This window comes from Alternaria incomplexa (genome assembly GCF_024043165.1).
Source record: "Alternaria incomplexa strain BMP 0042 chromosome Unknown scaffold_3, whole genome shotgun sequence".
NCBI classification, from domain to species: Eukaryota; Fungi; Ascomycota; class Dothideomycetes; order Pleosporales; family Pleosporaceae; genus Alternaria; species Alternaria incomplexa.
The window spans coordinates 2,395,187-2,416,639 of record NW_026249852.1 but is presented as its reverse complement, the minus strand read 5'-3'; the positions used below and the strand labels follow the sequence as shown (position 1 = coordinate 2,416,639).

At 53.2% G+C, this 21,453-nt stretch overlaps 6 protein-coding genes across 6 annotated transcripts; 5 read left to right on the top strand and 1 right to left on the bottom strand.

The window, feature by feature from the left end:
* Nucleotides 1-53: 53 nt before the first annotated feature.
* RPL33B (60S ribosomal protein L33B) lies at nucleotides 54-571 on the bottom strand (the record flags this gene model as incomplete). The annotated part of the gene is made up of 4 exons (XM_051432745.1): nucleotides 54-173; nucleotides 238-311; nucleotides 378-447; nucleotides 503-571. The coding sequence occupies 4 exons, from the start codon at nucleotides 569-571 to the stop codon at nucleotides 54-56; spliced, it is 333 nt and encodes a 110-aa protein (XP_051294167.1).
* Nucleotides 572-2,197: 1,626 nt separating this feature from the next.
* Nucleotides 2,198-4,225, top strand: J4E90_003173 (uncharacterized protein; the record flags this gene model as incomplete). The annotated part of the gene is made up of 7 exons (XM_051432744.1): nucleotides 2,198-2,244; nucleotides 2,438-2,582; nucleotides 2,634-2,978; nucleotides 3,034-3,316; nucleotides 3,364-4,020; nucleotides 4,070-4,138; nucleotides 4,191-4,225. The coding sequence occupies 7 exons, from the start codon at nucleotides 2,198-2,200 to the stop codon at nucleotides 4,223-4,225; spliced, it is 1,581 nt and encodes a 526-aa protein (XP_051294166.1).
* A 126-nt stretch (nucleotides 4,226-4,351) lies between these two features.
* On the top strand, nucleotides 4,352-6,329 carry SER33 (D-3-phosphoglycerate dehydrogenase 2; the record flags this gene model as incomplete). The annotated part of the gene is made up of 2 exons (XM_051432743.1): nucleotides 4,352-4,356; nucleotides 4,838-6,329. 2 exons carry the CDS (start codon nucleotides 4,352-4,354, stop codon nucleotides 6,327-6,329), a joined length of 1,497 nt encoding a protein of 498 aa, XP_051294165.1.
* Nucleotides 6,330-10,704: 4,375 nt separating this feature from the next.
* On the top strand, nucleotides 10,705-15,730 carry J4E90_003171 (uncharacterized protein; the record flags this gene model as incomplete). Its single annotated transcript, XM_051432742.1, has 4 exons — nucleotides 10,705-10,839; nucleotides 10,905-11,037; nucleotides 11,090-11,279; nucleotides 11,338-15,730. 4 exons carry the CDS (start codon nucleotides 10,705-10,707, stop codon nucleotides 15,728-15,730), a joined length of 4,851 nt encoding a protein of 1,616 aa, XP_051294164.1.
* Nucleotides 15,731-17,286: 1,556 nt separating this feature from the next.
* Nucleotides 17,287-18,483, top strand: J4E90_003170 (uncharacterized protein; the record flags this gene model as incomplete). Its single annotated transcript, XM_051432741.1, has 1 exon — nucleotides 17,287-18,483. The coding sequence occupies one exon, from the start codon at nucleotides 17,287-17,289 to the stop codon at nucleotides 18,481-18,483; it is 1,197 nt and encodes a 398-aa protein (XP_051294163.1).
* Nucleotides 18,484-19,349: 866 nt separating this feature from the next.
* J4E90_003169 (uncharacterized protein) lies at nucleotides 19,350-21,127 on the top strand (the record flags this gene model as incomplete). The annotated part of the gene is made up of 4 exons (XM_051432740.1): nucleotides 19,350-19,447; nucleotides 19,503-20,221; nucleotides 20,271-20,649; nucleotides 20,704-21,127. 4 exons carry the CDS (start codon nucleotides 19,350-19,352, stop codon nucleotides 21,125-21,127), a joined length of 1,620 nt encoding a protein of 539 aa, XP_051294162.1.
* Between the last annotated feature and the right edge of the window lie 326 nt (nucleotides 21,128-21,453).

The window sequence follows — 21,453 nt, the reverse complement described above, 5'->3', positions numbered from 1 at the left end:
TTTTCGACCGCTTTCATTCCCGTTCTCGCCAAAAAATGGGGTGTCGGAGAAGCTTATATCGAAGAAGGGTACAGCATGACGCGGACGGAGGCACCGAAGGACTTGGGAGGCAGGTTGTTCTTGAACTTGGCGCGGACGACGCCGGAGTTGCCGTGGGGGCGGGTGACCTTGCCCTGTTGTTTGGGTTAGCTTTTTTGTCTTGGGTGGATTTCTGGACGGTGGGATGGGAATTCGTACCCAGATGACACGGATCTTGGAGCCTTGGATCGCCCGTTGTGCGCGGTAGACGTAGGCTACCCTCTTGCCAGCGTCTGTCGTCGGTACGTTAGCTATCAAAATTCGAGCGTCGGGGGGACACGCGGAGCGCGGAGACGTACACCACTGAGCTGCCTTGACATCGTCGACGCCCTCAAGCTTGAGCAGAGAGGTTCCGGGGTTGGTGTTCCTCTGCGGTTCATCGTCAGAAGGGGAGCGTCAATACGCGAATTCGGTGCGCACAAACCTTGCCGCGCTGGTAGCTGATGTGCTTGCCCTTGACGTAAAGGCGGTGGGACTTGTTGTCGGCAGACATGGCGAATTTTTTGGGCGGCCTCGGGGGGGTGAAGGGGACGTCTGGGTCGGGGTTGATGCTGTCGTTAGTACAGAGAAGTCGTCGTTGCCAAAGAGAAAGACGAATTGCTTCATGTCCAGTGGGGCGTTCTCGCTTACTAGCGCCACACCAGCCACAGCTTGTGTGGCGTAACGTCGCCGCTGCCTCGCCGCAGGCAGTCGCGAAGAACACCAACACTACAATCTTGGAATGGAGGTTTTGGGATTAATGAGTCTTCTGAAAGTATCAATTGGGTGTGTTAGATGCACATTGAGTTGATAGCAAAGACACTGCGGTGCACGCAGGTCCGAGTATGGATGTGTCTGCACTTCCGCACTCGCATCACCATTCCTTGACAATAGAAGCAGTCAGACGACTGGCAATACCTTTGGAACAGACGCGCTCGAATTCACGTTTTCAGCATGGTCACAGTATGTAGGGTCATTGATGAAGGCACAACTTCTCCCGACGTTCCGCGGCGACGCTTATGCTCGTCCCAGCCCCCTCTTGCTCGTTCGGGCTTTCTCTTGCAGCGGATGTGTAAGCATGGCGGTTCACTATCAGTCTAGCAATCCGTCTGGGCATGTTCCATCGTCTGACTGACCAGCCTTCGCGTGTCGCACGTCGCCCTGAGGACCATGCGTCATCGGTCCGGCCAGGCCAGGTGTGGTTCACTCATCATGTCACGGCCTGGGAGAACCCAAATAGCCAACGGCAAAATTCTCACGTCGCCATCATGTCTCCCGCGCTCACACGTCACGTACAATCCACTGTTGGGAAGCCAGCACGCCAACATGGCTGCAAGTCTTCAATTGCGACGGGCCCCACCAGCGAGCTAGCTTACCAGTGCTGGCCGCTCGGTATACTCAAAGAGGGGCCGGAGGATTTGACAGACCCAAGTACCAGCCCGCGACACTGAGACGGCCAATGCTTGTGTACACTCTAATAGAATTTACACATCGTCCGGACTCGGGCAACCTCGCAGCGGGGTAGCCGTCCACGAGCTGGGCGTGCCTCGCGCGCTGTGACGGTTGTGAGACGCGACCGCAGTCTTGGGACACACTTATAGAATGAGAAACAAAGTTTAAGAGCCTCAAAGTCTATCCCTTCCCAGCCGAGCGTGGACGAAGCCGTTCCACGCGCAATGCATGGCGATGGTGGGGTTGTCCGCGAATCCCTAGGTACGGCTTTAGCAAGGTCTCCTCCGGCGGGCTTCAAGGGTTTTGACTGGTGCCGGAGAAGCTTTGCAAGACGTGCGGCCGCTTAGTGATGCTTGAGGAATGACCTAGTTGTTTATCGATGCCTTTTTAAAGACGTCAGTCCGCGCCGTGTGTTTCTGTGAAGCATTCCTGTCTGAGACCCTATCACCGGCGTTCGAGCGGCAAATTAAAGCTAACCAACGTCACCACCACGCGAAACCGCTAGAGCAGCTCCGATAACCCCACTACATAGGACTTTTCCTCACACATCCACGTCCTATCCGTAGCTTCCGCCCTTACTTCGAGATCTCTTGTGTTACCTTATTGCCCTCACCCACTGCAGCCCTTAATTGAGCTGTAACCTTGCGCCCGCTCCTCCCCCAAAGCGTTTACATCACACATCAACACAATGGCGGACACAGTTATCCAGCCCAAGCATGAGGAGGTCAATGCCGGGTAGGTCGCCCTCACCGTCCCCGATCGATTTTATACAGCCTTTTACGAGCCGTCTGAATATGTCATCAATTTATCCGGCCGTTGTTTTCTGCTCAAGCGCCTCGCGCTCTTCGGCGGAGGGGTTGGTCGATGCGCGAAACCGATCAGGCCCTTTAGCATTTTGAGCACCCCAGCTAACCAGATCTCGCGATAGAAACATGGAGCTCAAGGACAACACCATCATTGTTGTTTTGGGCGCCTCCGGTGACCTCGCGAAGAAGAAGACCGTACGTAAAGAAGCAAGCATGCGAGCAAACATCAGACTAACGGCATACCAGTTCCCAGCCCTCTTCGGCCTCGTAGGTTGCACGATACAGATCGAAATGCGCATTCTCTGACCACCAGCACAGCACCGAAACAACTTCCTCCCAAAGAACATCCACATCGTCGGATATGCACGCACAAAGATGGACCGCGAGGAGTACCTCAAGCGTGTCAAGTCGTACATCAAGACTCCCACAAAAGAACTGGAGAAGCAGTTGGATGAATTCTGCGAGTTCTGCTCGTACGTCTCTGGCCAGTACGACCAGGACGAATCCTTCGTCGGACTTGAGAAGCACATGCAGGAGATCGAGAAGGGCCGCAAGGAGAACAACAGGATATTCTACATGGCTCTCCCTCCCAGCGTCTTCATCACAGTCTCTCAGCACCTGAAGCGCAACTGCTACCCCAAGAACGGCATTTCTCGCGTCATCGTAAGTCGCTCTTGTGCAACTTTCCGGCTACATGCAGCTAACCGCTGTCGCACAGGTCGAGAAGCCATTCGGCAAGGACCTCCCAAGTTCAAGAGAGCTGCAGAAGGCGTTGGCTCCCGACTGGACCGAAGATGAGCTTTACCGAATTGACCACTACCTGGGTAAGGAGATGGTCAAGAACATCCTCATTCTCCGATTCGGCAACGAGTTCTTCGGCGCAACCTGGAACAGGAACCACATCGACAACGTTCAGATTACCTTCAAGGAGCCTTTCGGAACCGAAGGCCGTGGCGGTTACTTTGACGAGTTTGGCATCATCCGTGATGTTATGCAGAACCGTAAGCGAAGACTGATGGTTGGAATGAGGATTGACTAACGATTGCAGATTTGCTCCAAGTTCTTACCCTCCTCGCTATGGAGCGCCCAATCTCCTTCTCCGCCGAAGACATCCGCGACGAAAAGGTCCGCGTCCTCCGTGGTATGGCCTCGATCGAGCCCAAGAACGTTATAATCGGACAGTACGGAAAGTCACTGGACGGTCAAAAGCCAGGCTACAAGGAGGACGACACAGTCCCCAAGGACTCGCGATGCCCCACTTTCGCGTCCATGGTCGCCTACATCAAGAACGAGCGATGGGACGGCGTGCCCTTCATCCTGAAGGCAGGAAAGGCCTTGAACGAGCAGAAGACGGAGGTCCGCATCCAGTTCAAGGATGTCACCTCTGGCATCTTCAAGGATATCCCGCGAAACGAGCTCGTTATCCGTGTGCAGCCCAACGAGAGTGTTTACATTAAGATGAACTCCAAGCTGCCCGGTCTCAGCATGCAGACTGTCGTCACAGAACTTGACCTTACCTACAGACGGCGATTCTCCGACCTGAAGATCCCCGAGGCATACGAGTCGCTCATTCTCGATGCGCTGAAGGGCGACCACTCCAACTTCGTTCGTGACGACGAGCTCGACGCTAGCTGGAGGATCTTCACACCTCTTCTTCACTACCTTGATGACAACAAGGAGATTATTCCTATGGAGTACCCATATGGTTCGTAGTAGGCCGAGAACACAAGCGAATACTGGCTAACTATGATCAGGCTCCCGCGGCCCTGCCGTATTGGATGACTTCACTTCTTCTTACGGATACAAGTTCAGCGACGCAGCAGGTAGGACCTCACCTCTGCAGGACATTGAACCCAAAGACTAACTCGATTCCAGGATACCAGTGGCCCATGAACGAGCAGAAGTTGTAGATGGTGACTACACTTAGAAAGCGCCTCGGGTGAGGTCTGCTCGGGGTGACGAAGAATACATTTTTGGGAGGGTTGAGCAGCTTAGGTGCACTCAAGCCAATAAATAATGAATACAACGGCATTTGCATGTCGTACAACTTGTAATTATACATGTGTGATGGTGAACAGCCCGCTGCCGATCCCTTTGTTCCGGGCAGAATATTAGACTTCCAAAAGCGGAGGCTGGTAAGCTAGGTATGCTTGGTGGGGTCCAGGGCCAAAGCGGGATGGCATCATCGGCGTTATGAGAAATTTTTGAGAGGCGTCGCGTCAGACGACATCGATTGAGTCAATTGTAGGTGTCACTGTAGGCAAAATTAGACGCAACCAGTCATCAAGTACTCGCAAAAAGTGGGGAGCATCTCCTGTGCGTGTGTTGTTGCTGTCTATTGCAGCCGCCAGTCATACTTTGCCGCAACATCCTAAAACCTGCCTTGCGATTACCCTGTGATTCGTTGAGCATTTCACAGTTTGGTAGCTGTAGTCAAGAGTCACTGCGTATTAATAGTCTAGATTCCTCCAGCATCGTCCGGATCAGACAGCCAGATTGAGTTGTCGCATCCCACCTCCGAGCCACCTCCGCAACAACCTCCGCGCACCCACCATGACTCCCGCACAGGACATTGCCGGCAGCGGCATCAGCCAACTCGCACGCCAAGTGTCCAACAGCCTCAACCTCAGCACCAGCCCAAACCTCTCCTTCCACAGCCCGCCCTCCACATTCCGCCAACCGCCGACTGGCAGCTTCAGCAATCAGGCCAACAACAGCGCGCATGCGCAACAACTCGCCAAACAACTGAAACCGTTCGATACCAAGGACATCAAGGTCCTGCTGCTCGAGAATGTCAACGAGGCCGGTGTCGATATCCTCCGCGGCCAGGGCTACCAGGTCGAGGCGATCAAGGCCAGTTTGGCAGAAGACCAGCTGATTGAGAAGATCCGCGATGTGCACGTCATTGGCATCCGCTCAAAGACGAAGCTCACCAAGAAGGTGCTGGAGGAGGCAAAGAACCTGATCGTCATCGGCTGCTTCTGCATCGGAACCAACCAGGTCGACCTCCAGACCGCCGCCAGCCAGGGTATCGCCGTCTTCAACTCGCCCTTCAGCAATTCGCGCTCCGTCGCCGAACTCGTCATCTCAGAGATCATCGCCCTCGCCCGCCAGCTCGCCGACCGTTCCATGGAACTACACAATGGCACATGGAACAAGGTCAGCAAGGGCTGCTGGGAAATCCGCGGCAAGACGCTGGGCATAGTCGGATACGGACACATTGGTAGCCAGCTGAGCGTGCTGGCCGAGTCCATGGGCATGAGCGTCATCTACTACGACGTCCTGACCACCATGGGTCTGGGAACCGCGCGACAAGTAGCATCCTTGGACGACCTCCTCGCCCAAGCCGACTTCGTCTCCCTCCACGTCCCCGCGACCTCTGAGACCAAAAACCTGATCGGCGCAGAGCAGTTCGCAAAGATGAAGGACGGCAGCTACCTCATCAACAACGCGCGCGGCACCGTCGTCGACATCCCCGCCATGATCGAAGCCAGCCGCTCTGGCAAACTCGCCGGCGCCGCCATCGACGTCTTCCCCAACGAACCCGCCGGCAACGGCGACTACTTCAGCTCCGACCTCAACGCGTGGACCAAGGACCTCGTCGGCCTGAAGAACATCATCCTGACCCCTCACATCGGCGGTAGCACGGAAGAAGCGCAATCCGCCATCGGTGTCGAAGTCAGCACAGCACTCGTCCGCTACGTCAACGAGGGCACCACTCTCGGTGCCGTCAACCTACCTGAAGTCAATCTGCGTAGCTTGACGCTCGATCAGCCCGACTGCATGCGTGTTATTTACATCCATAAGAACGTGCCTGGTGTGCTGAGACAGGTCAACGGTATCTTGCTTCACCACAATATCGAGAAGCAGATGTCGGATTCGAGAGGCGAGGTTGCGTATCTCATGGCGGATATCAGTGAGGTTAAGGAGGGTGAGATTAGGGATTTGTTCACGAGTTTGGAGGAGCTTTCTTGTAAGTCTATCCCTACACTCCCTACATTCCCTGCTTGTTGATGGAGTGGAGAGCTAACATAACGCAGCGTGTATCCGTACCAGGGTCCTGTACTAGGCGGACAGCCCCTTTCACGGTCGCGGAGAAGAGCAGGTAGAGCCGCAGAAGCAGACGGAGGAGACTGACCTTGTTGAACAACACAAGAATGATACGAGGGATGATATGTTGGGTTCGCTGCCGCATATAAGGGACCTTAAAAGTATGGGTAGAAGGCTTTCGCACGGCGTCTGATTTGGGGGTGTGTATACATTGGCTAGAAAAGTAGAGTTCAACACTGGGTTATTATTACTACCGAAATGAATGGGACAAGAGATGAATTGACACAAGAAGTACATTGTGGAATTGTCTGCTATGAATGTCCTGTTGCCTCCATGAGCTTGAAGCGGCCTTCTCTACCGAACAATCTTCTTCTGCTTTGTCTCCTTCCTCCGAATCAGTGTATCGAAGTCATCTCGTTGTGATGCTGTGGCTTGAGATAGTCTGAGCTGAACCCACAGGTGTTGAATCAGTTTATCTTATCTTCTCTGACAGCGACGTTGATGAGATTAATTTTTGGTCGGTACCGCCACTTTTTGGGACAACCCACTGGTATGTATGGTTGAATTGATGCTATTGGCTTGACGTACAAAATCTGCAGGAAGCTGGCGTCGGTGAAGTGGACTCAGAGAATGTCGTCGATGAATTTTTTCACCGTAAGTAGAATAGTTGTGATTTGCTTGTTTCGATACATAGGGTGTTGCCATGGGAAGAATCGCTCTTGGTTGGACAGAGCTTTCGTAGATAGGCCGTGCTGCCATTGTAGTCGCGAACTCACTTCCACCTGAAGCCGACATTGATAGGCAGCATGATTCCACTCGAGTCGTTATCGAGACAGACAGGTTCCAGCCTGCTAGCTTGAAGCCTGTGAGTTGTCGTTGACGAAATTCTGAGACTACCATGTGTTGCAGGGAAAGGTCGTTGCTATGATGCCTGGACTTGATTTTCAACTCGTCTTTAGCCCAGGGTGATGGTCACCGGCTCCGCGTCACGTATCCAGGCTAAATCTTCCTCAACGCCGCCCTCTAAATGACGCCAGTAGAAGTCCGGGCTGTCTGTAGCACTCAGGGTCTGTATAGTCTTGGTGGTAGAAGTTATCTCATCGAACCCTGCTCCTTTCATGATCATCCTTCCATGATACGAAGGATTAGCGGTGGCGCAGCCTATGCGTTCGTAATGAGTTCCGTGGTCTTGGAGTACCATCATCGATAGATGGTTGAGATCTTGGTCGTGGGTAATAGCACATGTTACTTCGGTGCCATCGCAATTGTCAGGCGGGGCCATGTCCCAATGCAGGCGCACATAAAACTTGAATCTGTCGCCATTCCCCGTGGCGCTTCCGACCGGAAGTACCAGATATGGTGTTTCCTGCTCGGAAAGACTCAAATGCAGCGTTCGAAGTAGCCTCGGGCGTACCAAGTTGACCACCAGAAACCGGTAAACCTTGACGGTGATTCCCAAGTAGCGTGGGTTCTCTGAGAGATGCTCGTTTTCAACGCCGGCTCGGAAATGGTCGGACAGGCTGTCAGCATCCTTCACTGATAATTCAAATTGGTGATGGACATCTGTGAATTGAACAGAACCATTCCAGCCAAGTGTCGACCAGCTAGGGTAATTCCCTCGTCTTATGGCGATTGAGGGGTGCCTCCAGACTATGCATATGAAACGATGCTCGGCCGACGTGATTCGGTATGGTATGTCCCACATGATACCAATGGACTGATCCTTTGCGCGATGGTATTTCAGGACGCCCAATATCGCGTACAGGGCGTCACTGTCATGGCTGAGTTTGCGAGCCGAGTATTTTTTGAGCGATCGCATAATCCCGATGGGACCGCTAGACTCATCGCCTATAGCCCCAAGAGCGTGTGGGTTCAATGTACCTTCGAGTAGACGTGCGTCAGATTTGGCTATGCAACGCTGGAAGCCTTCATATTCTTGCGACTGGTTGCATACAAACAACACTGCAGTCTCCGTGAAGTACAGTCGCCTCGGCGGAAGGTAGCCTTCTTGGAATGTCCACCCCCTTGTGAACCACCGGGAGCGGGTAATAGAGCGATGAACAGTTTGTGGCAGGTATGACACGTATATATCGCCCACCCTAGCATCCTGATACCTTAATCTCCGTTTTTTACTTACCCCCGGTAGGCCGGATGAGGAATCGTCGCCTGCTGCGGCAATCAGCGTGAGCTCCGCTAAGGTGTAAATTGAGTCCATATGCCGAATCTGATGATCCTGGTCGTCAGCGTCGTCTTGATCTATGCACTAGTCTCTTGATCAGCAACGTCGGCATATCACTTGGGTACTCACAAGGGCGCTGCGCGTGATACGTTAGCTCGATCGCCATTTAGCATGAGTGCGGAGGACCTTACTCCACCCAGAGATACTGATATCCGAGAAGGAGCGTAGCCTTAATGCTGTCCTCAATAGTACGAGGCAACTCGGAAGGTAATCCGGATCCTGTGTCTGTCTTGATGACCACCCCACCCCATACGTACGACAAGGCCACATATCGGCATCGTGCTGGCGCCACAGTAATAGCTCTTTCCAAGCAGTCAATGACTTTCAAATTGCAAGGTTGTTCTTGTATACTGGGCCTGCATCGAACATGAGCTTGGCTGCACTCAGCAAGCCAGGCCCGTATCGCATCGAAATCAACGCGATGATCCTCCGCTTCCACACCCTTCCAATCATGGCCCGAAGAACTGCCGGGATGCCACACCTTGATAGTTCCGTTTTCACGCCAGGTCCCTTTCCAAGAGATATCAGGGTCGCAGAGGACTGCCTCGCCTGAGTGACGTGACCAACGTTTCCAGCGCAACAATGGCCTGAGTATGCCCGAGTCCTCCTCTTGATATACCTCCAGCGCCATTCCGAGTATTTGGCATGTCTCACAAGCCGAGTTCAGTAGCTCTTCCGCGTTTTCCTCAATTCTGAAGATATCCGTTTCATTTTGCAGGCAATATACATTTGGCCACAAGGCTAAGCATCGATTGCACGTATGGTTCTGTTTCGGGTAACACTGCTTCATATTATGGACCACTTTTGTCATGTCTCTCGCGGTAAGTGGGATGAAAGGTTAGGGGACAAATGAAGCTCGCTTTTCCCGGGTCGTACCTAGCAGACAAAACGTGACCTGGAGAAATACAGGATCTCCCTACGCCCGCAAGGTTGCGGCTGGTCGGCAGTGACTAACTCCAAGGTGCTGGTTCGACTGAGAGAAAATGTCTTTGGTTGTGGGCAGACGCGACTGCCAGTTCAGATGGCGCGGGCGATAAGCGCTATCGCACGTGATCGCTCATGTGACATGTTGGTCTCGGTATACAATATGATGTATCTGGGCAAGTACGTTACGAACACTTCAAGAGCGTGTAAGTTGTGATCAACGGGATATCATTGGACGTGTTTGGCAATGTTCATGTAGTCACTTGGTGGAAATTTACCAGCGTGATGGTTACACATGGACACTTTGACTGGTGGCGAGTCGCGAGCTCGTGGAGAACGACGACAGCCAGGTGTGGAGATATTCAAGGAGTCACTCACGCTATGGTGGGTATGACCGAGCCATGGCCATGCAGCCCCTTTGCAGTTAGTCGATTCGATGATTACTGAAGCCCCAAATTCCTGGTCTTTGAAGTACAATGAAGTCGTGACGCCCACGTATCATGCTGAGGCGGCATGTTTCAGTTGGCCGGGTTCAGTCAGAACGGATGCGCGAAGAAAGAGATCCGAGAGGCGAAACGTCCAGGGAGTTTACCTGCATAAACTCTGGGGAAGGACTGTCGCTTTAGATGACAGGTGGGGAATGGGACAGTGCGAGTAAGAATGCTGGCCTGCATGTGGGTGTGGTACGCAGCACGTTGGAAGGCCGGACAGCGTCACAGGCTGCTCCAGGTACGCCGAGTGAGGCTGCAGATCGGATGCAAGCTGGTGAGGCTACTTGGGATGCAGAAGTGAGGAGGTGCATATGGTGAGACGCCTGTCTGCGCGGTTCCAGGTGGCAGAGCGGTGGTGGTTGGCTCGGCCCCCTGGAGATGGTCTGTGCGGTTTGGCGGGATGTTGGCGGTGAGAGGCGATTAGCGTGACCAGAGAAAGTCGACAACACGGCGGGCAGCAGTTCGCATAACTTCGCCCACACGATTGCCCTCCTCTCCTCCAGGGATGCATCGAGCCCTGTGACTGCAGCGACATCCCACGCTGACGACGTCCACGACCGCCCACACGCAGCCAGCGACCGCACCGACTTAGCGAGCTGAGCATATCCCACCACCAGGGAGCGCCTCTGGACCCTGAACCCGCACCGCCATTTGGAGGGGGACAACCGATACACAACCACCCACCATGGCTCACATCTACGACCTCGGCACCCGGGCATGGCAGCCCGATACCACCGAGGGCTGGGTCGCCTCCGAGGTGACGGACAAGCAGATCGCGGGAGACAAAGTGAAGCTGGTGTTCACGCTGGAGAATGGCGAGGTACGCACACCCACGGGCATGATATTGATACAGGACACGGCAACTGACGATGCTTCACTGCGCAGACCAAATCCGTCGAGACGACGATACTGGCCATCCAGACCGGCAATGACCCCAATCTCCCCCCGCTGATGAACCCGGCCATGCTCGAGGCCAGCGATGACCTTACGAACCTGTCACATCTGAACGAGCCGGCTGGTACAGTCGCCCGACCCCACACAGAAGACATGGCATACTGACGGTCGTGCAGTGCTCCAGGCCATCAAGCTGCGTTACCTGCAGAAGGAGATCTACACATACTCGGGTATCGTCCTTATCGCGACAAATCCCTTTGCGCGAGTCGACTCCCTATACGTACCCGGCATGGTACAGGTCTACGCTGGCAAGCAGAGATCCTATGGCGCTCCGCATTTGTTTGCCATTGCTGAAGAAGCCTTCGCGTGAGTTCCCCGCGCCTCAGACCCACCACCCGTTATGGCAGTGACTAATCTTTACCAGCGACATGTTGCGAGACCAGAAGAACCAGACCATTGTCGTCTCTGGAGAGTCTGGAGCCGGAAAGACGGTCAGCGCCAAATACATCATGCGATACTTTGCCACACGAGAGTCCCCGGACAACCCAGGCAAGCGGAGAGGCAAGTCCGACTCGATGAGCGAGACCGAAGAGCAGATCCTGGCTACCAACCCCATCATGGAAGCCTTCGGTAACGCCAAAACCACCCGTAACGACAACTCCTCGCGTTTCGGTAAATACATCGAGATCATGTTCAACAAGCAGACGGATATTATTGGTGCAAAGATCAGGACATATCTGCTGGAACGGTCGAGACTGGTGTTTCAGCCGCTTAAGGAGCGGAATTACCACGTCTTCTACCAGCTGGTAGCCGGTGCGTCGGACGAGGAGCGCGAAGAGCTCTCCCTGAAGTCGGTCGAGGACTTCAGCTACCTCAACCAGGGCAGTGCGCCTGTGATTGAGGGTATGGACGACGTGGCTGAGTTCAAGGCCACAAGACAGTCCTTGACCAAGATTGGTGTGCCGCCAGAAACCCAAGCTGGCATCTGGCGTCTGCTCGCGGCGCTGTTGCACATGGGAGACATTAAGATCACAGCAACTCGGACAGACTCAAATCTTGACCCAGCTGAGCCTTCCCTCGTCAAGGCTTGTTCGTTGCTAGGAATTGACGCCAACACTTTCGCCAAGTGGATCGTAAAGAAGCAGCTCATTACTAGAGGAGAGAAGATTGTTTCCAACTTGACCCAGCAGCAGGCTATCGTGGTCCGAGACTCTGTTGCCAAGTTTATCTATTCGAGCTTGTTCGACTGGCTGGTCGAGCGCACAAACGAGAGTCTGGCCACCGAAGAGGTTATTGCGCAAGCCCACACCTTCATTGGTGTCCTTGATATCTACGGCTTCGAGCACTTCGCAAAGAACTCTTTCGAGCAGTTCTGTATCAACTACGCTAATGAAAAATTGCAACAAGAGTTTAACGCACACGTCTTCAAGCTGGAGCAGGAGGAGTACATGCGCGAACAAATCGACTGGACTTTCATCGACTTCGCCGACAACCAGCCTTGTATCGATCTTATTGAAGGCAAGCTAGGTATCTTGTCTCTACTAGACGAAGAGTCGCGCTTGCCTATGGGTTCGGATGAGCAATTCGTTACTAAGCTACACCACAACTACTCCGGAGACAAGCACAAATTCTACAAGAAGCCCCGGTTCGGCAAGTCGTCCTTCACTGTCTGCCATTACGCCATCGATGTCACGTATGAATCTGATGGCTTCATCGAGAAGAACAGAGATACTGTGCCGGACGAACACATGGAGGTCCTCAAGGCTGCAAGCAATAAGTTCTTGACCCAAGTCTTGGACGTCGCTGCGTCGATCCGAGAGAAGGAGAATGCTACTAGCGCTTCGTCCAAGCCGGGTACTGCCATGTCGGCTGGCCGAAGGATGGCAACCAACCGCAAGCCAACACTCGGTGGTATCTTCAAATCGTCTCTCATCGAACTCATGCAGACCATCAACTCAACCGACGTCCACTATATCCGATGTATCAAGCCCAACGAGGCCAAGGCTGCTTGGCAATTCGATGGACCCATGGTTCTCAGCCAATTGCGCGCTTGTGGTGTTCTCGAAACTGTCAGGATCAGTTGCGCCGGTTACCCCACACGATGGACTTATGAGGAATTCGCCCTGCGTTACTACATGTTGGTCAGATCAGCTGACTGGACGCCCGAAATCCGAAACATGGCCACGGCAATCTTGAAGAAGGCGCTAGGTGCCGGCAAGAACGATGGCACCGACAAGTACCAGATGGGTTTGACAAAGATCTTCTTCCGCGCTGGTATGCTTGCGTTCCTCGAGAACTTGCGTACAGCCAGACTCAACGACGCCGCCGTCATGATTCAGAAGAACCTCCGAGCCAAATACTACCGCCGTATCTACCTCGAGATGCGCGAGGCTGTCATCCACGTGCAATCATTGGCTAGGGGCTACATGACCAGGGAACGAGCCGAGGAGGCTAGGCAGGTCAAGGCTGCAACCACCATCCAGAGAGTCTGGCGTGGTAGCAAGGACCGCAAGCGCTTCCTTGTTGTCCGAAACTCGCTTATCAAGTTTGAGGCAGCCGCAAAGGGATTCTTGCTCCGCAAGAACATCCTGGACAAGAGGCTTGGAGATGCTGCTCGCATGATCCAACGCAACTGGCGCAAACAAAGATACATCCGCGCCTACAAGAAGGAGATCAACGACATCATCACTGTCCAGAAGCTCTGGAGGGGAAGGAAGGCCCGCAGGGAATACAAGGTCCTCCGCGCCGAATCTCGCGATCTCAAGAACATCTCTTACAAGCTCGAAAACAAGGTTGTCGAGCTTACCCAGAATCTGGGTACGATGAGGGAGCAGAACAAGTCGCTCAAGTCTCAAGTGGAGAACTACGAGAGCCAGATCAAATCGTACAAGGAGCGCAGCCGTACACTCGAGAACCGCCAGAAGGAGCTACAAGCCGAGGCCAACCAGGCTGGTATCACCGCTGCCAAGCTCAGCCAGATGGAAGACGAGTACAAGAAGCTGCAGACAAGCTACGAAGAGAGCACCGCAAAGATGCGCCATCTTCAAGAAGAGGAGAAGGAACTCCGTGCGTCGCTTAAGAGGACCACAGACGACCTGGAGCAATCCAAGAGGAGGAGCAATGTCACTGAGACCGAAAAGATGTCGCTCCGCCAGCAACTCGCCGAGCTGCAAGAGCAGGTTGAACTGATGAAGCGATCTGGCCCAATGCCTGGTGAGCTGACAAACGGTCACTCCACGGCCATAGCCCCCAGCAGCTTGATCAAGCTTGTCTCGTCGAAGAAGCCAAAGAGGCGCAGTGCTGGACCAGACACCCGCGACATCAACCGATTCAGCGAACAATACAACCCGCGACCTGTCTCCATGGCTCCTGGTTCCACCATTCACAGGCAAAACCTCTCCGGCTCAACGTTTGCTCAGCTCGATAACGTCGAGCTTGAGCTTGAGAACATCCTTGCCGAGGAGGACATGCTGAATGATGAGGTCACTCTTGGCCTGATCAAGAATCTGAAGATCCCATCGCCCACCACAACACCCCCACCTACCGATAAGGAGGTTCTCTTCCCAGCTTACCTCATCAACCTTGTCACCTCCGAAATGTGGAACAACGGTTTCGTTAAGGAATCAGAGCGCTTCCTCGCGAACGTTATGCAGTCGATCCAACAAGAGGTCATGCAGCACGATGCTGAAGACGCGATCAACCCAGGTGCCTTCTGGTTGTCGAACGTTCACGAGATGCTCTCGTTCGTCTTCCTGGCTGAAGACTGGTACGAGCAACAGAAGACCGACAACTACGAGTACGACAGACTGCTGGAGATTGTGAAGCATGATCTTGAGAGTCTCGAGTTCAACATTTACCACACCTGGATGAAGGTACTCAAGAAGAAGCTGCACAAAATGATCATTCCTGCTATCATCGAATCGCAATCACTGCCCGGCTTCGTTACCAACGAGAGCAACCGTTTCCTTGGAAAGCTCCTCCAGGGCAGCAACACCCCTGCCTACAGCATGGACAACCTACTCACCCTACTCAACAGCGTCTACAAGGCCATGAAGGCTTACTACTTGGAAGACTCCATCATCACACAGTGTGTCACCGAGTTGCTGAGGTTGGTGGGCGTCACTGCCTTCAACGACTTGCTCATGCGCCGCAACTTCCTTTCATGGAAGCGAGGTCTGCAGATCAACTACAACATCACCCGTATCGAAGAGTGGTGCAAGTCGCATGACATGCCAGAGGGCACACTGCAACTTGAGCATCTGATGCAAGCAACCAAGTTGCTCCAGCTGAAGAAGGCTACTTTGAACGACATTGAGATTATTCAGGACATCTGCTGGATGCTGAGTCCGAACCAGATCCAGAAGCTGCTGAACCAGTACCTGGTAGCCGACTACGAGCAGCCCATCAACGGCGAGATCATGAAGGCCGTCGCGTCGCGTGTGACGGAGAAGAGCGACGTTCTTCTCCTCACCGCAGTCGACATGGAGGATAGTGGCCCGTACGAAATCGCGGAGCCAAGAGTGATAACAGCACTCGAGACGTACACGCCTTCCTGTAAGTATTTTCTCTCAACCATCTACCGCACCATCGGAACACGTCTAATACAATCGACAGGGCTGCAAACCCCCCGCCTCAAGCGCCTCGCAGAGATCGTCTCGCAACAAGCCATTGCGCAGCAAGAGAAGCTCGAGTTCGACGACGACATGCCCAACGGCCAGAGCAACGGCGACGCCATGCAGGCTCTCACCGGCGGCATGGGCATGAACGGCAACGGAATGAACGGCCACGGTACGATTGAAGAAGGAATTGAAGCATGAACTTTAGCATCTTTTGTCAGCACAGCGAGCGAAAATTTGGTATTAGACACATGAAACGACACGCGCGCACGAGAAAGACGACAACGGGAGGAAAGTAAGCGCCGCAGATGATGATGATGGGGAACTCCCAATGTTTGTAAAGTTGTTAGGAGCAAAGCTGTGTCCTTCTTCTTTCTGTCTTCTGGTCTAGTTGCTGGAACTTCTGGGAGGGATGGAAAGGGGGGAGGGGGGTGTTTGCTTCGAAATTACTAACTTACTTTTCGTGGGGAGGATTCAGTGGGCGCGTATGACGCATGATGATGTTGGGTATTTAATGCTGGGGTTCTTTTGCGCGAATGATATATCTTTTTTAACTTTTATTGGATGCGTGTGTTATGTGTGGCTTGTGTGTGCGGTGTTGATGAGCTGAGGTGATTGAGAGGACCGACTTCAACACTTCCAGGCACACGGTGATTGAGCTGCTGACGGATTTGCTTCGGTGAACGTGCTGGTGCCGAAATGCACGCACAACGCAGTTGAGTGACATAGTACATGATTGCAATGCAGGTGTTATTTCCTAAACATCCTTGTTTCACAGTATGCAGCAGTAGAGCTGCTGACGGTTACTTCTACAATTCGCTGCTAAAACCTCCGTATGACAATGTCCTTCGTGTAGCCTCCTTCGATGCGGGAAATCATGCAAGATACGGAGGAACGTGGGTACGTTTGAGGGATACGTAGACAGATTCGGAGACGGCTTGATAGGCAGGATCTGGGTGAAGACCTCCGCGGTGTTGTCTTGTGTCTTTGCGGGAAGGTAAGGGGTATTCGAGATCATCGAGCAGTGCAGCGTTTTTTTTTCGATTCAAATGTCTCTTGCGGTCATGCTGACATACCTAGGTACTCTCGTGTCGATGTCTCTCATTTTTGGGATGACTGGACTATTACTACTGGGTCTATTCCAGCCCGTTCTGACCTCAATATTTGAGTATGCAGGCTATCCTTTTTCCACGAAGTGGAACTGTGGTTTGGTTTGGTTGATGGTACCTTGGATGTGTCTGGATGGTGGTGCGACCTGTGGTTACCTTGGACGCAATGCTTTGTCACGGCTGGTGTCTACCTAACAGAGCTCAAAATTCAAGGTGGCCCATAATTCCAAAATCGCAATAAATGCCTTCAGACAATTTAGCCTCAGTATGCTGGTCAAGTTCATGTGCTTGATGCGCAAAGGTTCAGCGTCACCAACTGGTTCGTGTAGGTGTAGCGATCACACGCAAAGTGAGGGAGTCTCAAGGTTGTCTCGCTTGGCCAAAAAGAGAGCATGTGACCGTTGGTATATAGCCATTATGCAAACGCGTTGACTCATTCAGAGACCTCCAGGGCTATTACCTACACGGGTAGGTAAGTGCAGACCCGAACCATGGAACTACTTAGGCACCCATCCACGCTTGTGGATCCACTTGATCCCGTTCTCTTGCCCAGTACAAATACAAGCGCAGTTGCCTTCAATCAGCGAACATCATACGCACACGAAACTTTAATTCTAAAATCCCCATTCATCTACACCTACACAAATCATGGCGCCCACTCAGGCTGAAAGGAGCCGCAAGATCAGCGAGGAGATTAGAAAGCAGTACCAAGATAAGAACTTCCGATCGCCGAAGGACTACACTCCTGCGGAAGCTGCCGAGTTTGCCAAAATACGAGAGAGGACGTTCGCGAAGAGAGAGAAGCTTCGATCCCAGGATCGCGACACCCAACCTTCACCTGACGACATATACAAGGATGACGGCGAACTTCTTGAAAATGCACTGCAGACTGCTGTAAGCATAGAGAAGTATTGGCTGTGGGTGCACAAGGAGGACATGGGATGCCAGAAGATGCCTGAACCTGGAACGGCCGAGAACTACTTCAAGACGCTCGCGCACACTAACTACGCAGATGATTCATCTATGAGAAAGCTGGACGCAGTGATCAGGGCAGGTGTCTCTCCCAACATACCCGTGGGGTCTCACAAGGGTTGGCGTTACCGACTCAGCCCAAGGAATGCCACAATATGGCCTGATGATGATCAAGTCGACTGGGAAGACACACGCGAATTCGCCGATGAAGACATCGTTGCGATCAACCTACCCCGCGGACAAAGGATCAAGTACACAGACGAGACAAAGGATCACGACGCGAGTATGCGCGCTGACGATACGAACGCCTCCCATTCCGGTAGCTCCAGCACCAACAACAGCGTCGTGGGCAACGATGCCACTGGATTCGTATTCCTCCAACTAGGAATACTCTATGCACTTGAAGAGAAATACTGGTCGGACGACGGCAAACTACCCGAGAATCCAAACAAGTCAAAGTTCTCATGGACATCGACAGACTGGGTCTTAGTTGTCGTAATCAATTCGGATAACACGTCTGGCGCTGTTTGGCTGCTACAGAACTTCGAGCCGACCGTTGAGAACACGTCTGATCAGTACATGATCGACGAGGCGGATCCCTACGAATGGGGTTACTTCGAGAGCGAGTTACAGAAGGATTCCCGGCCAATTCAACGTGGTGGTGTGAAGATTGCGGATAAGATCACTGATCTCTCTGATCACTTTCAGTGGACTATGGATGAGTACATCACTTGCAAGTACGAGATCAGGAGGGCAGTACTAGAGGAGCGTGGTGAGGGTCAGGCGCCTGTCATCGTCAGACAGCAGTTCCCAGTGATCGAGGAGGACCAAGTGCCGGATGTCTCGGGACTGAGCATCGGGGACTCGAACTAAGGGAAGGAGGATGCGAGGGACTTCTGGAAGGGTTAGCAGGTGGACTTTCATTATGTGGTGTGGTTTAACATTTGAGTCTTGCGTCGGACGGTGGTTTCCTTTGTTTTCTTTTGTCGCTGCTCAAATCTTGATTTCGAATTTATTAGTTGATTTCCTGCAATGCAAGTCCTAGTAAAGTCAATCAGTGTGTTGCCGAAACCTTGGATATTGTTGCCGTGAGAGGAGCTAGCTTGCAAAGACCCTGCTCCCAGTAATCATCATTCTGACGCACATGCCGAACACATCGCATGAAGACACAGTCACAGCGAGCAAACGTAGAACAAGATGCCAACACACGAAGTACGAGCAACAGCTCCACAACCATCGTCGGTCCTAAATGCGCCGAACCAGACGTTCGGGGGTGCGCCACACGGCCCGCTCGGTCTAACGGTCTAGCTCCATCCAGCCGCCGTTTGGCCCTTTCCACGATCCCGACATCCGTAATCATCTCGACAAGCGACACGGCCAAGCCATGGAGCTGACGACGTCTCTCCTCCTTTGCACGCCTTACTCTCCCTTCTTCAGACTAGACTCCTAGACACGAGACAGATACCAACTTCCATTCACTCCCTTGGAACTCTCTTATTGCTTTTCCCACCCTATTGTCATCTCATACGTGGATGCATTGAGCGCGTTTCTCTAATCGATACCTGGCCCGACCGAGTCCCTGCATAACGCGAACGTAATACGAAATCCTACCACACGATCCGGCTACCCAATGCGCCCTTCCACGTTTCCCTAACTACGCGAAGACCCCCGAGAGCTGCGCACGCGACTGCGCCTACGTTGCTGCCACGGTGCAAGGACGAGGATAGTCCTAGGGGAAGATGCCGTCTGTTGCGCAATGGCAGGGCACACCCTCAGTCAAGGGCTCGACTGAGAGCATACGCATGGCGTTGCTCACAGCTTCGCTCATCGGCTTGCAGTAAATCCCCGCTTCCCACGAGTTCTTCCTGCACCCTGTACTAAGCACCATGCAGGTTCACGTGGAATGTCGAAATGACATACTGCACACCCTACCTCCTCGAACTCGGGCTTACGAAATCGAAGATATCCCTCGTATGGGTCGCCGGCCCGCTTTCAGGTCTCATAATGCAACCTATCGTCGGTGTCGTCGCGGATCGATCTACCTCTCGCTGGGGCCGCCGGAGACCGTTCATGTTCTTTGGTACGATACTGGTGGCTATGTTCTTGCTGCTGCTGGGCTGGACGAAAGAGGTGGTTCGGTACTTTATAAAAGACGAGGCTGCGGCTAAGAGCGCAACGATATACGTGGCGGTGTTTAGTATATACGGTATTGATTTCGCTATCAATGCCGTGCAGGGGAGTTGCAGAGGCCTGGTCGTCGATACATTGCCAATTGCGAAACAGCAAATGGGCAGTAGTTGGGCGAGTAGGATGGTGGCGGTCGGAAGTCTGATTGGGTACGGGGCGGGAGCAATTGATCTGAAGAATGTGTTTGGACCTATGTTGGGAGATACACAGTTCAAGCAGTTGACGGGTGTTGCGGCGTTGACGCTCTGCTTGGCGATTGGGACAACGAGCTGGGCTGTTACGGAGAGGGTGCTCATTAATGATGGGGCGGAGGAGGGCAAGGAGCTGGATCTCAAGCAAGTTCTCGGTACTATCGTGCATACTGCTTTGAATCTGCCTAGAAGTATCCAGGCTATCTGCACAGTCCAGTTCTGGGCTTGGATTGGTATGTCATTATTATATTGATTCTGTGATCAAGAACTGACAGTGGCTAGGCTGGTTTCCTTTCCTCTTCTACAGCACCACGTGGGTTGGTGAAGTATACCTACGATACGACGCCCCAGCAGAAGTCAAAGCTGCGGGTGACCTCACAGGCAAAGTCGGCCGCATTGGCTCCATGGCCCTCATCGCCTTTTCCATCATCACATTCGTCATGTCTGTTCTCCTGCCTTTCTTCGTACAGAGCCCAGAAGAAGACGAAAAGGGTCCTGGTTTCTCTCGCCCACCTAAGCAGTCAACGGGACTGGCGAAATACAAACCAAGCCTGCTTACCGCGTGGACAACTGCGCATTGTATCTTTGCAGGAAGCATGGTCATGGCACCTTTTGTGAGAAGTTTGAGGCACGCAACCATCATCATTGCTTGCTGTGGCGTGTAAGTAACCACCATCACCACATCACGCATGAAGCCTGGATTAACACAACACAGATCATGGTCCGTCGCCTGCTGGGCCCCCTTCGCCTTCCTCGGCGTAGAAATCAACCGCCTCAACACTTCCTCCTCGCACTCCGCCCACCCAAAGCGCACCTCTATCGACCTTCCCGAAGCGCAATCCAACCTCGAAAAGGGCAGCGCGCCTTCCTCCAGCGGCGGTGCAAGCTCAGGGCAATACCTCGGCATCATGAATCTGTATACCACGCTACCTCAGTTCATGGGCACAGGGATCTCGTGGGTAGTGTTTTCCATCCTGGAGCCCGGGAAAAGCCCGGAGTTGAGCGAGGCGCCGCCAGAGGAACATCACAAAACGGATGGCCCGAATGCGATTGCGGTTTGTCTGTTCATTGGGGCTTGTTCGGCGTGTATGGCCGTTGTGGCTACGAGGAGGTTGGGGAGGATACAGGGAAGACTGTAGAAGCATCATTGCCATGTCCATGTCAAAAGGTTCAGTTCTTGCTTGACGATTGCAACTGCCGGGAATAGTGTGTTTGCACAGGCCGCTAGTCGCCAGTAGAGAACATGACTCTTGGTGACATCCACCCCCAGCATGCTGCCATCCGTGGTTGCCCAGGGGCGCTTTCCGCTTTTGAGTTTAGGCAAGCGCGATGGAGCCAGAGAGATTTTGCTAAGGGTTTGCTAAGGATTTTCCAGAGACCCGCTTTGTTCTAGAAGGCAGGTGTGGCTACTAATCGAAGCTGACGCTGATCGGACGTGTGTAGAGATCGTATTCGCTCCAGGGCG